General features: G+C 40.2%; 1 protein-coding gene across 1 annotated transcript in view; it reads left to right on the top strand.

The window, feature by feature from the left end:
- LOC134209206 (mucin-5AC-like) overlaps positions 1-15,437 on the top strand; it is a 114,689-nt gene that overhangs the window by 51,377 nt on the left and 47,875 nt on the right. Inside the window, exons 8-9 of the mRNA XM_062685198.1 lie at positions 4,318-4,429; positions 14,231-14,499. Coding sequence (XP_062541182.1) covers positions 4,318-4,429; positions 14,231-14,499 — 381 coding nt within the window. The remainder of the gene's footprint in view (positions 1-4,317; positions 4,430-14,230; positions 14,500-15,437) is intronic.

Genomic DNA, 15,437 nt, shown 5'->3' with positions numbered 1-15,437 from the left:
ATTTCAAAAGTCTTTTTCAAGCTGCAGTAAATCGTGAATAACTTTAAACGGATAGAGATAGAAGGTTGCTTTTAGCAAAATATTCGTTATAAAATTCCCATCTTTCTATGTATATCTAGTTTTAAAGCATTATGATGGATACCGTTTATGATTAATAAAAAATATTAAGAAAAATTCATTATTTTTGGACATTTAAAGCATCAGTGAAAAATATAGACCTAAAACATGCGGTATCAAAGTTTACATATAAAAAGACCCTAAGTTAAATGTAAAAAATATAAAATGGATGGGTTTCATGAATTTCTTTCCGATATACCGTATTTTCGATGTTACCTATAAAATGACTTTTTTCATAAAACGTCAGCCACCTAAACGTCATTTCCCAGAGTTGTCGTAGAACAATTTTCTTTTGTTTTACCCTAAGCTTTCATTTAAGGTTGAGCCAAAATCCCAGAATTGGTCAATTTGGGACACCTAATGTAGAGGTCTGTAAACCTCAATTTGAGAGGCAAAGGCTTTTCCAAAAGCTCAGTAGCTTCGTTGAGAGGATTGAAAACCTTTTCAAGAAATTCATGCTTTCTGTTAAGCTTACTTTCAAGGGGTTCAGAAACTTTTTTTGGTTTGAGCCTCCTTTCTAGAGGATTGAAAGCCTCCTTTGATGAGCCTCAGAAACCTCCTTTCAAGAGGTTCAGCCTCCTTTCAAAGAGGTTCGGAAGCCTCCTTTCAAGAGGCATGGAAGCCTTTGGAGAGCCTCCTTTCAAGAGGTTCAAGTCTCCTTCAAGAGGCTGGGAAGTCTCCTTTCAGGCTGGAAGCCTTTCGAGGCTCGAAGCCTCCTTTCAAGAGGGCTCAAGCCTCCTTTCAAGAGGCCTTCAGAGGCCTTCAAGAGAGGCTCAAGCCTCCTTCAAGAGGCTCAGCTCCTCCCAGAGGCCAGCCTCCTTCAAGAGGCCTCAGCCCCTTTCAAGAGGCCGGGCCTCCTTTCAAGAGGCTCGAAGCCTCCTTTCAAGAGGCTCAGCCTCCTGAGGCCGGCCTCCTTAAGAGGCCTGAAGCCCCTTTCAGCTCAGCCTTCAAGCCGGCCTCCTCTGAGGCTCAGCCTCCCTGCCTCCTCAAGAGGCCAGTCCTTTCAGAGCTCAAGCCTCCTTTCAAGAGGGCCTTCAGAGGCCAGTCCTTTCAAGAGGCTCTAGAGCCTCCTTTCAAGAGGCTCAGAGCCTCCTTTCAAGAGGCCTGAAGCCTTCAAGAGGCCTGGGCCTCCTTCAAGAGGCTCAAGCCTCCTTTCAAGAGACCTCGAAGCTCCTTCAAGGCTCGAAGCATCCTTCAAGAGGCTCGAAGCCTCCTTTCAAGAGGCTCGAAGCCTCCTTTCAAGAGGCTGAAGCTCCTTTCAAGAGGCTCGGAAGCCTCCTTCAAGAGGCTCAAAGCCTCCATCACTAGCTTCTTCTCAACAGGGTCAAAACTTATTTGAAAAAGTTTGTAAGCCTCTGTAGAGCTGAAGGCCTCTTCTAGAGGCTGGAAACCTCCTTTCTGAGGCTTGTGCCTCCTTTCTAGAGCGATGTTTCCATTATAGAGGCTTGGAAGCCTCCTTTCAAGAGGCTCGAATTCTTCTTTTTGAGGCTTGAAGCATCTTTTCTAGAATCTAGGAAGCCTCTAGTAAAGCCTTTAAGAGACTCGAAGTTTTTCAGAGGCTCAAACACCTGTTTTGCCTATAAAGGCTCGGATACGTCTTTTCAAGAGACTCAAGTTTGTTCAAGAGGATAAATTATTTTGATGAAGCTGAAGAAGCTTCCTTTCAAGAGGTTCTGAAGCCTCCCTACAAGAAGGAGGAGGAAGGCTCTTTTCACGAAGCACGGAAGCTTTTTTCAATTTTCAGGTCCATTTTCATATCTTATGAGCAAAGCTTATTTTCATTTACAGAAAAACAATAGAGGGCCTCAATGAATGTAACAGTCTGAAGGGTACCTATCAAGAAAAGGTTGAGAACCGCTGTTCTACGATAAAGGATAAATATTTCAAACTAAAAATTGAAAAAAATCTGGATTAGATGAATTTATCAACAATTTCGATTTTTTCTCAAAGTTCAGGGTTGAGAAATGCTCTCAGACAGAACAGTAAAAGCGAGGACACTGTGCCAAAAACAATTATTCGATCTTGTATACAAGTGCGATGAAAACAGAATCGGATATGCAGCCCCAACGAGAACTGCGATAAAGCGCTTTCTCGCTTATTTCGTGTTGGCCTGGGCCATTTTTTCGACAGCTGTGTAAAACTTAAAATGCATTATCAGAGCTAGTCCTGCGTTTGGAACTTTTTGAAAGGATTTATCTTGGAATATGGAAATGCGTTTTCCGAATATACTTACGGAAGTTGAATTCGGCAAAAACTACTTTTAATTGCGAGGGTGACGTTTTGAATCGATGTTTCAACTTGTCACGCACCACGCATTCTAATTGCCCGATGGGTTGAGACCTATTTCTGCAAAGGGCGAGAAATGTACAATATGGATTGCTTTTAGTAGTGCCTATCTTCCGGGAATAACAGTCAGAAGGTGCGTTTATGGGGTAGTTTGTTGAAAAAAAGTCAGGGCATTCGATCAGTTCCGATCTAAATTACAGCTTCCATTTCAACTACCCTTGATTTCACCTTCGGTGTACCTGAGATTCGCAACAATTGGTGCAAGGAAAAGTCAAAATTAGGTATTTTAAAGATACTCTACTTTAAATGAAATTCAATGTTATTTTTGTTTATATCTTGTTATGAAAGTCCATCTAATTGGTTTAATTTGTCAATTCCTGCAAACCATACTTTTTATTCCGATATTTTTAAACTTAATGTGAGGCCTTTTTATTGAGGTACCGCTGTTTATACCCTAGCCTAAAACAAAATGGCCTCTCAATCAGTTTGACTTCAACAAAAAGTGCAACACTGATTTTGATTGCATCGTACTGAAGTTCTAATCTGATTTACTTGCGTTTTGGCCGGAATCTCACCATTGCAAGAGCTCTCAATCAGAGGGTTCAGCAAATCCACCAAATTTGTATCCGATTCTTTCCTAATTAATCAGCGCTCTGGAGCTTGGAGATCCATGTCGTTGGCTTGAAACTAGCCTGAGATCGAGTTACGTTTTATAATTTACTTTATTGATTCCATGAAAAGCCAAAAGGTGGGTCATCAAAAGTAAATCATAGTCGTTCAAGTATAGAAGGCTATAGAACCTCTAAAACCGAACTTTCTATAGAAGGCTCGGAGACCCATAGTGTTATATACCAATCGACTCAGACGACGAATTGAGGTGATGTCTGTATGTATGTGTGTGTGTATGTGTCAAAAATGTGAGATAAACTTTTTGTACGTTATTATTAGATCCTATTGAAAAATAGATCGATCGGACATTGTGTTCCGTAGTTATTGACGTAAAATTGCTGCAATGCATTGAAATGAATGTTAATAAATGAGAAATAAGGAAATCTATTCCGCTAAGTGCTATTTTGACCTATCTTATGCGTTTTTCTCATTTAATTTTATAACGGACGAGAATGGCACCACCATCGCTAGGTGGATTAATCTGTTTTTTTCAAAGTTTCACATCGTGTTTGAGTTTTAGTTGAGGTTGGTATGTATAAACGAATCTTTTTCCATTTTTGCTCCTGAAGATCTCACTTCATAGATCTAGTTTAACTAAAAACTTGCCTATCCTTTTGCTGTTGACATACTTTTGAATAAGCTTGAATTTATAAATGGAACAATTTTCAACTCTGGTATGATAAAGAATATAATTAGCTAAGACACTAATAAATATTTAGTTAATCACATTTAGTTTTAATTTATATACGCACATTCATCATGCAACATCATATACTCCTCGTTTAAGCTCAAATGAACGGCAGCTCATTTTGTGCAACTTATTAAAATATGCATGAAGTCATGTAGAGACAAAACAAAAGCGTGCTGGAGGTAAAAACTAGAATCGGTGAAAATGCAAAGCAAACCAGATGTGGGAACAAAATTGACTCTTCCTTATTGTATATTTTTAGACGCTATATAAAACGATTGCCGAATCACGAATTAAAAATCCAATATTAAAAAAAATGTCTTGCCGATTGTTGTGACGATTCTATTATACTCAAGTCTTCGAAGCGAGGGTGTGTCCTAGACCAAGTGAGTAATATATATGACCATACAATTGAGAAAATTTACTTTTTTTCCTATTACAGATTGTGAAGACCAAATGAGGAGTTTCGGATATGTGGGTCGATGTGTGAAACACCTTGCGACAGTTTGTATCATTGTGATCTTTGTTCCGCAGTATGCGTATCAGGATCTTTGTAGAGATGGATATGCACGTGGTCATGCTGGATCTGTGTGTGCTTGTGAATGTCCATTGTAGCACCACTGACAAGCGCAACTCTAAGAAGGAAATGCTGTTGGAGACGGTGCAAATGTAAATCTACAACTACTGCTACAACGCTGCTCCTATTACAACTTCTACGATACTAATCACTACTGACTGTACTACAGTACTACTGATAGTACTACTAGTACCAGAAAGTAGACTAGTACTACTGAAAGCACAACTAGCACTACGGAAAGCACAACTAGTACTCCAGAAAGCAACCAGTACTACAGAAAGTACTACCAGTACTACTGAAGCACAACTAGCACTACGGAAAGCAACTAGTACTACTGATAGACAACTAGTACTACTGATAGTACTACGAGTACCACAGAATGCAAACTAGTACTACGGAAAGCACAACTAGTACTACTGATAGTACTACTAGCATTACTGATAGTACTACTAGTACAACTGATAGTACCACGAGTACTACAGAAAGCACAACTAGTACCACAGAAAGCACAACTAGTACATGAATGCACAACGAGTACTACGAAAGCACAACTAGTACTACTGAACAACATCTAGTACCACTCTAGTACTACTTCATGTTAAGCCACGCGGATTCAACAACATTGAGTGGTACCTCCTTCTGTACTACCTCTCTGCCTTAGTGGAGCTGAATCTTGATTTAGAATAAGTCAAATCTAAAATAGATTTTGATTCTAGATGCCTCTATATGACAACCCAACGTTTTCAATGTTTCTCATATTCATTTGAGTTTTTATGATCGTTTGATTTGCATTTGCATATACCAAATAATACGCTTGAAATTGGTGCGCTACCTTTAAGTTATTATATTTATCATTCTACATACCCTCATCGTGTGTGACAATGTGTCTAGGGGTGATTCCCCGATTCATTTAACCCATCCTACAGGCATTCGAAGTTGTTTAAATTGTGACCCATCACATGACGGTAAAGCGTTAATGATATCCTTTGAAACGATTTGAAAATGAGCCCCAAAACAATCAAACAATTGTTCTAAACATAATGAAAAATAAAGGGTTTTAATTGTTATCTGTGATGCGGATGCCTATCAATCAGTCCATTATCAGACTATATATTTAACATAAGATGTATTTAGAATGGCCTTGATTCGAACGGGAAGGCCGTTTAACCGAATGCATTTGGCGACGGCCTCAGGCGAGTTGTGTGACCGAACAGACCATTAGCCTGAAAGTCATTTGGTCGAAAGGGTCATATAGCCTAATAGACCATTTGGCGAATGAGGATAGTTGGCCGAATAGGTAATTTGGCGAGAGGCATTTGGCCGAATAGGACATTTCACGAATAGAGATTTGGCCGAAGGACATTTGGCCGAACAGGACATTGACAGCAAGACGCGAATAGATTTTGGCTGAATGTTTATTTGTGAGAAAGGAGGTGTGAAAAGTGAGACTCTCACTTCTCATTACTTATTTCCACTTATTGTAAAATGAGTATGTGAAGTGAGAAGTGAGACGTCTGATTTTTACAATGAGATGAGAAATGAAGAAGAGAAGTAAGATTCCACTCACTCCCAATTTCATTCTCACTAATATGACCTGTTCGGCCAAATTACATGTTCGGTCAAAACCTATTCGGCCAAACGTCCTATTCGTCCAAATGTCATATTCGGCCAAATATCCTATTCAGCCAAATGACCTTTTCGGCCGGATGACCCGTTCGACCAAATGACTTTTTGGCCAGATGGTTTCGCCTAATGATATGTTCAGCCTAGTGGCATTCGGCCGAATGGGTTTCGGGTCCAAACGACCCTTCCCGTTTCGAACACATTCCGTCCCTACGTCTTTCACTTCGTAATTCACATACTTGATCGCAGAGTAGTCAGAAAATCCCGGTAGAAGATCTATCTACTCTGACGAAGTTCCTCTGCAGCGGAAGCGCCATAAACTAAGACACGCCGGGTATGCAATTGCGTAACCATACTACTCTTCCAACTGTCAATCATTTTCACAGATCAATGCAAATCTGAAGCTCAATCTCATTTAACGGGTCACCGGTTGAGTGTCTGTCCATCAGAATAATGGAAACTATTAAGCTATTGATATGTGGCCCTAAATGGCCGGAACGAAATAATATGACAGCCGCTCTCCAGATGGGTGGTACGCACGGAATCTGAAAAGAAGAGGCCGATCCATGGCTCTGCTCACGTTGATGATGAGGTGTGAATCTATGAACAAGCGCTGAGGTATTTACTCAAACTCCACACATCTATAGATCGGTAGATCCAGCCTTCTCTTCAGAATTTCCCAATAGGGCACTGCACGGAAACTCTATCTTCTTTTGTTCCATAAATTTTGAAGTTTACTGGCCTTGTTGTTTTCTAATTTCTTTGCAGTGAGAAAGAGACAAAGCAGTCCGTGCAGTGCCCATGGTAAACCTCTTCGAAACCGGTATCCTGTGATCATGAGCCATTCAGCTAGGTATGAATCGATACTAGTAAATACGAGTAAATACTCGATACTTTTGCTTCGATACCAAGAACTTTTGGAATCGATACTTTGATACCTGATACCAAGTAAGCATCGAATTGGTGTACTTGAATCAATCAGTACCCGATTTAAAGTCTATTAAATTTAATAAACCTAATATAGAAACATTCGTATTTTCTTCGTAATAATCTTTCAAGTATTTAATTTGAATAAAAAACCAATAATTAATTTTCTGCCGCTCAATACTTATTTGTGCTAATTGGTATACTATTAGTGAAATTCACAAAAGTGAAGTAAGCTTTACTTCATAGATTTTTTCATTGGCGTAACTAAGGAAAAATTCTAGGGGCTAACTTTTTCTATTCTTACAGTCAAACAAAAAGTTATTGTTTTGTTCAACTTTCCGCAAGTTTGCCTCAAAAAGCTATTTCACATCCAGTGACGACTTGAACAGCTCTGACATAAAAATCTAGAAATGTGTGGGATTCCCAATAACTTCGATACGTAAAAAACTTAAGAGCTTTAGATACATAAGACTTTCGAGTTTAATATCCATTAGAAATAATTTTTGTTATTTTGGGCTTCATGGCGTGCGGTTAGCGACGTCAATCGTATAGACGCATGTGCTAAGGAGTATGGGTTCGATTCCTCGGTAGGGAGGAAACTTTTCGTGATCGAAAAATTCTCCACTGGTCCACTGGGTGTTTGGTGTCCTGTCCGTTGTCTCATGCTAAGTGCTAAGTGCTCAGTCTGTACGACCTCTGTTCGAAGACGGTGTTCCTGTCTTCTTACATTTTATTACCTCTCTTGAAATTTCAGGGTTTACCGAGCTTTTTCGATTTTCAAGGATTATGGATTTTTTTTCGGATTATCAAGATAATTGGAAATTCGGAAATAGCAGCAACATCGCTTGAAAACTTGACCAGAGAAATCTGCAGGAAGAAATGCCTTCAAATGATACGTTGTACTCAGCTATCACAATATCGGAAGGTTTCTCTTGACAATCTTTTAGAAATGCCATGCATTTGTAGGGTTATGTTGGGCGAGGTCAGTAACACTTTAAAAAATACTCGCAATGCAATGCACCCAATGTAACCATAAAATCTTAAAGAGTTGATGATTGTGATAAAAAAGTCAAGATTTGTTAGAAATTCTTCGGTAACCTAAGCATCCTGTGCCTCCTGCTAAGTTAAACAATTGTATTTCTCATGTTGTCTACTATTACAGGCAGTTTATTATTTAACTTGAATGTTCTTTATTCAATCAAAATCTCAGCTATAGTATTTGTTCTGTTAATCTGTTACTTCTATTATTTATTCAATCAGCATTGAATCAGCATGAAAATACTAGTCCAATCCAACATTTATTTCGACAGAGTACCAAAATGACTGTAACCATGCTCATCATCTCACTTGCTCATTTCTTCTTTGGCACAAATGTCAATGCATAGGTGATAAGCACATCTAAAAACATTTTGTGCGTACTGAAAACGAGTTGTGTTCTTTGTTATGTTCCTTCGAAATGTAATTTACTTTGGAAATTAGATTCGTACGCAATTCACCTTAAGCAATTCAAGTTTGGTTGAGAATAAAGGAGCGTAATATCCTTCGGCATTCTAACCAAGATAATATCAATTTTCGAAGTTAGAAAACATGATAAAATATATTAAACTCACTGTAGAGAGAGAGAGATGATAAGAATTCATTATTTGCAGTTACGCCCAGATATGATCAGAGCGCTTGATATGTGCCATACTCATACAAAGTCGATTTTAGGGGCTATAGCCCTAGCCCCCTGTAGTTACGCCAATGGATTTTTATGATTCATTTAAAACTGAGGATTAAAATGGCATATCTTTAATTCTAAAGTGACCAGACATCTTGTGTTATGCGGGACAGTCCTAGACAAAGAATTCGAGAAACTATGGAATCCGTTGAAAATTAGTATGATGTACGGAATAAAAGATATATCAGAATATTTTGATGAAATCGAATCCTCAGTTCATAATACATAACATACATACACATACTATACCATACGCTCAGACGACCGGCGCCGCAAACCACACGGCCACGAGTTCAAGTTTGCAAAACATTTCTTTCAAAAATATTAAAAAAATCCTAAGTAATCGTTCTTAAGAAATCGAGTAATTGGCATCATACTGCGTTGAAGATTGATAGGACACAAACATCTTTTGATTAAAATACAAAAATATATTTGATGATCAAACGATGCAATAGGTTAAATATTAAATTTTTACGTGAAATAAAGTTTAAAAGCTTTAAATTCACTCTTAAGATAAATGAATTAAAGTATAGAAGAACAAATACTAATGAAATATGCTTAATTTCTTTAGTGTTTCATTCAACATAAATAATGAATAAATACTTGACAGTGACAAAAAATACAATCATTTTTGAATTTTACTTCAAATATATGAGTACTCATATGAAACGAGTATGTATCGATACTTTTAATTCCATATTTTGTGGTTCGATACTTTCAACGATACTACTTTAAAGTAAAAGTATCGATACCTCAGTGGTATCGTTTCATCCAACATTCAGCTCCAAACATGATCGCGGGCACTCAGATAGTCCTCGCCAACGGATTTATCCTACTCAATGTTTACTTAACTCGATGTCGATATATTCAAGATGAACCGGTGGGTCCTCCTTCTTCTCCGCATATTACTACTCCTGTTGCCATTTGGCCTCGTCCTTGGATTTTAGACGATCATCATCCAGGTGTTCGTTGTGTACAGGATCTAATAGTGATGCCCATCAACAGTAGGAGGGAAGGTGAGACTTGATCACCCCTGTTTTATCGAGAACTAAAGTAGTTTTGTTCTAGCTATTTTTTATAGATCCTCTAGACAAATGACCGTTATGTGTTGAGTTATTTTTGATTGACAACCTTATTTATTCTGCAGGGCGGTTTGTGGGTTTTGACCTTCCTAAAGATTTTTTATTGGCCTCGCAAAATTTGAACAACTTTTCATAACAACGATCGAATGCTTCTGTTTTCACAGCACAATGCCATAAATATGCTTGATGATCTGTACTGATGAAAATGTCAACATTCCATCAAAGTTTTAGGATAGATTGGAGATTTTGTTCCTCAATATGGGTCACTTGTTCCCATTAGTCCATAAAAAATTTGCGCAAAAAAATCTGTTCCCAGGCTTCTAATTTTGTGTAGATTTGACAGATTTGATGAAGGGTTGGCAGGAAAAAATATTTATTGCGTAGATATTGAAAGAGGATAAGTCTCCCCAAATTTTTAAATTGCATTCAATAGCAAAAATCGTTCATGTATACGCACAGCAATTTGAAATTCCGCGTTTTGAAGGAAAGATATTTAAAAATCTGACGGCACTTTCTAATTGTATCAAAGCAAGTTCTGAACTGAGGATCAATTTCACCCGAATATTTTAAAAGTCGATTTTGACAGCACTCCAAAAAATCGATTGTGTATCAATAACACAATAATTAAAGGACTGTCATAAAGTAAAGTTAAATGGTTAAATACTATATTTCTTAGAGAGTCTGTGTGGAAATCGCGTTCATTTATATTTTGGCTGTGATACATCGGAAATCAGAAAGGGATCAAATCTCCCTATAACTAACTCCAATGATAAATATACGTTTTCCCCTTCTCTTACAATAATTTTACGCAGAGGCTATAATAGGATCAATCTTAAGTCGATTTTTTTTATAGAAGGCCCGGAGACCCGGAGAGTATTAAAAATCACTTTTATGCACTTTTGACGGGATTGAAACATTTGGCTCGAAATATTTGGTTTTGTACAATGCAGAAAGAAAATAATAATGTTTGCTTATCAAAACACCTCAATTACCCATGGCATATTCTAATTAAGGCGAGCTTTTATCCCAATTAGCGAACGATCGCTGTATTAACATTCGAGGGAAATGCTAAAGAAAATTGGCTCCATCGGCTATTGCGCTGCGGAGTTATTGACAAAACATAGTCCCCCTTTAAAAAACATAAATTGAAATTGTCTTCATGTAAATCCAATTTTCTGCGAGCGGTAATGGTTGCCAACTTGTCTGCGGGTTATTTCTTATTTGACGTTGTGAGCGGTCTCACCAAGCAGTCAAACAAAAAAAAGAATAATTTTAAACTTTGGTTTATTTTTTTTATAATATTATTAATATAATTTTCGTGCCACAGCCCGATATGTGTAAGGACATAAACGGGAACCTTCTTACGAACGAGCGTGAGGTGATCCAAAGGTGGCAGCAGCACTACGAAGAGCACCTGAATGGCGATGTGGCAGACGAAGATGGCGGTATGGTGATGGACCTAGGGGAACGCGCGCAGGACATAATTCTACCGGCCCCGGATCTCCAGGAAATCCAGGAGGAGATTGGTCGGCTGAAGAACAAAAAAGCCCTGGGGTTGACCAATTACCAGGAGAGCTATTTAAACACGGTGGTGAGGCACTGGCTAGAGCGCTGCACTGGGTCATTACCAAGATTTGGGAGGAGGAAGTTTTGCCGCAGGAGTGGATGGAAGGTGTCGTGTGTCCCATCTACAAAAGGGCGATAAGCTGGATTGTAGCAACTACCGCGCAATCACATTGCTGAACGCCGCCTACAAGGTACTCTCCCAAATTTTATGCCGTCGACTAGCACCAATTGCAAGGGAGTTCGTGGGGCAGTACCAGGCGGGTTTTATGGGCGAACGCTCCACCACGGACCAGGTGTTCGCCATTCGCCAAGTACTGCAGAAGTGCCGCGAATACAACGTGCCCACACATCATCTATTCATCGACTTCAAAGCCGCATATGATACAATCGATCGGGACCAGCTATGGCAGCTAATGCACGAAAACGGATTTCCGGATAAACTGACACGGTTGATCAAAGCGACGATGGATCGGGTGATGTGCGTAGTTCGAGTTTCAGGCGCATTCTCGAGTCCCTTCGAAACCCGCAGAGGGTTACGGCAAGGTGATGGTCTTTCGTGTCTGCTATTCAACATCGCTTTGGAAGGGGTAATACGAAGAGCAGGGATTAACACGAGTGGCACAATTTTCAATAAGTCCGTCCAGCTATTTGGCTTCGCCGACGACATAGATATTATGGCACGTAACTTTGAGAAGATGGAGGAAGCCTACATCAGACTGAAGAGGGAAGCCAAGCGGATTGGACTAGTCATCAACACGTCGAAGACGAAGTACATGATAGGAAGAGGTTCAAGAGAAGACAATGTGAGCCACCCACCGCGAGTTGGCATCGGTGGTGATGAAATCGAGGTGGTAGAAGAATTTGTGTACTTGGGCTCACTGGTGACTGCCGAAAATGATACCAGCAGAGAAATTCGGAGGCGTATAGTGGCTGGAAATCGTGCATACTTTGGACTCCGCAAGACGCTTCGATCGAATAGAGTTCGCCGCCGTACCAAACTGACCATCTACAAAACGCTCATTAGACCGGTAGTCCTCTACGGACACGAGACCTGGACGATGCTCGTGGAGGACCAACGCGCACTCGGAGTTTTCGAAAGGAAAGTGCTGCGTACCATCTATGGTGGGGTGCAGATGGCGGACGGTACATGGAGGAGGCGAATGAACCACGAGTTGCATCAGCTGTTGGGAGAACCATCCATCGTTCACACCGCGAAAATCGGACGACTGCGGTGGGCCGGGCACGTAGCCAGAATGTCGGACAATAACCCGGTGAAAATGGTTCTCGACAACGATCCGACGGGCACAAGAAGGCGAGGTGCGCAGCGGGCAAGGTGGATCGATCAGGTGGAAGATGACTTGCGGACCCTCCGTAGACTGCGTGGCTGGCGACGTGTTGCCATGGACCGAGCCGAATGGAGAATACTCTTACATACCGCACAGGCCACTTCGGCCTTAGTCTGAATAAATAATAATAATAAATAAATAATAAATAAATAATAATATAATTTTATTATTTCGAATACAGATCACAGATTACTTTGCTATTCAGCGAATAAACACTGCTAACAATCACTCACCGATCGGAAACGGTCATCATTTTTGAGGAACAACTTCATCTCATCCTAGAACAGCATTTGCAGGATGGCGATACGCAAGGTGCGGTAGTGGTTGTTGTTGTTGGGGCAGGAGTTGTGGTAGTTACGCAAACACAAGATGCAGGTGTTGGAGTCGTTGTGGCACAACGAGCGCATAACTTAGGACATTCTGTTGAAGTAGTAGAGCTTATACATGGATCAGAAGTTGTAGTTGTTGTACTACAGCATACACACTGCCGTGGAGTTTCAGTTGTGGTAACACACGCAGGCAACTCTGTCGTCGTTAAAGAATTTTCACACAATGATGGTGCTACTGTTGTGGTAATGTCATGAGAGCACACAGCTGGATCCTGAGCTATTGCTGCACTTGAAGCTACTGCTGTTTTCGGATGAACCGCGGCAATTGCAGCTAGCACATTGCTGTGTGCTTGCGGTGCATGTTTGTTATTAGAGGAATGGCATGTTTTTGAGCCACAACAGGCACACCGGTAAGGAGATACTCTAGGGGCAGCTGGATCCTGTGCTGCACCTTTCACATCCGAGTGACCACAGTGTAAAGGTGTTGCAGTTGTAGTAGTTGTTGCCGTAGAAGAATCAATTCCTGGTGTTACTGCCATATTTGGATCCATCGCTGCAGCACCAGCTGGAGAAGGATACACATTCGGCACAACAGCTGCGCATGGTACTGCACCAGTCTTTGAAGCTTGCTCAGCACTCGGAACTACTGAAGCACCTTTCATACCAGAAATTGCGGCTATTGCCATATTCGGATCGAATGCTGCAACTGTTCTACCAGTAGGAAGTGTCGAAGCTTGCGTAGTGGAAGAAGAAACACCTGGAGCTATTGGTCCACTTGGTGCTACAGCAACCTTGGAAGCTACTGCTGCGTCTGGATTTAGTGTTGCAATCGTGGTAGTAGAACGACTGCTGGGATTATGAGATTCAGTAGTAGTATCTATTCTAGTTGATGCACCTGAAACTAATGATGCACTTTGAGCTCTTGCCGCGTTTAGAGCTAGTACAACTCGTGGATCCAATGTTGTACTTTTGGCAGTGGAACTAATTCCAGCTGGAAAGAAAAGTTTGGACGATGCACTTTGAGCTAATGCTACCTCTAGAGCAAGTATCACGCGTGGGTCCAGCGCTGCATCTGTGGTAGTAGAACTCGCTTCGGTTGTGGTGAAAAAATTGAAAAATGCTCTTCGAGCTATTGCTTCATTTAGAGCAAGTATTACACGTGGGTCTAACGTTGCACTTGCGGTAGTAGAGCTACCGTCAGTTGTGGTGGAACTTTCGAACAATGCTTCCGTTGTTGTAGTTGAACTACCAGAGAGTGAAGAAGTTTCAGTTGTAGTAGTGGAATTTCCACATGATCCAGTCGTAGTAGTAGATACAGTAGTAGTAGAAGGATCAGTAGTAGTGATTGGATCAGTAGTTGTAGTAGGATCAGTAGTAGTAGTAGAATCAGTAGTAGTAGTAGACTCTGTAGAAGTAGTAGTAGCTTCAGTAGTAGTAGAAGTAGTGGTAGTAGGATCAGCTGTAGTAGATGTAGTAGTAGTAGAAGTAGTGGTAGTAGTAGGAGCAGAAGTAGTAGTAGTAGTAGTAGTGGTTGTAGTGGGATCAGTAGTAGTAGAAGTAGTGGGAGTAGTAGGAGCAGAAGTAGTTGAACTTTCAATAATTGTGCATCCTTCTGTGACTGTAGTATCACATTCACAAGAATCTTCTGTAGCAGTGGTTGTCTTGCATTTACATGGTCGCTTATGGGATTTTTTCTTCTTTCTAGTGTTACACAGCTTACTCCCGACCGTTAAAACCGGGCACTCATAAGCTAGCACGCAAGTTCCATATGAATCACGAACAAAACCTTCTCTACAAAAGCATCCCGAGACGCACACAGCTGGGCACAGGTCGTAATCGTAGTCATACAAGTTGTCGCAGGATTTTTCGCACATCGAGCCGCATATTTGATATATCTCGTTCGGGTCATCACAATTATCTGCAATTGATTAAATATTTACTTTTTTTTCCTAGTACTTCTTCGCCACTTCAATTCGACTAACCCTTTCTTCGATACACTCTTGCATCGAAAAAATCCACCAGAGTTAGAATAAAAACAACCACAATTGTCGATCTCATAGTGAAACTCCCACCTGAGGATCGGCTATGTTTTTATAGGCTATCCTCGAAAGCATTCAGGCTTATTACTTTTGGACGTGCGATTGCGCTAATTTGAATGTCTGTTTTCCGCAAACATTTGCAAAAAAAATCTACCCCCAAGTATGCAGAACTGTTTTATCAAATGTGCTGCATAACGGTATTTATTTAGACAACGAAACTATTTCAGAAGAAAGCGAATAACGGTTATACATATTTTGCATTGCACTAATTTATGATCGACATGCGTTTCATGACACCAGTTAAATAAACTTTCAATAAAAAATATTGTGATCAGTGAATTGGTAATCAGTAAAGAAAATAATAAATGAAGCAGACATTTCCGTAAATATGAATGTAAGACGTTTCATGTTTCACGAACTAGTTTTGTACTCCCTCTATCGGAACAGAATTCGTAATTTAAGCAATAC

This window comes from Armigeres subalbatus, chromosome 2 (genome assembly GCF_024139115.2).
Source record: "Armigeres subalbatus isolate Guangzhou_Male chromosome 2, GZ_Asu_2, whole genome shotgun sequence".
NCBI lineage: Eukaryota > Metazoa > Arthropoda > Insecta > Diptera > Culicidae > Armigeres > Armigeres subalbatus.
The sequence above is the reverse complement of the archived record's forward strand: the minus strand, read 5'-3'. Positions and strand labels throughout refer to the sequence as shown.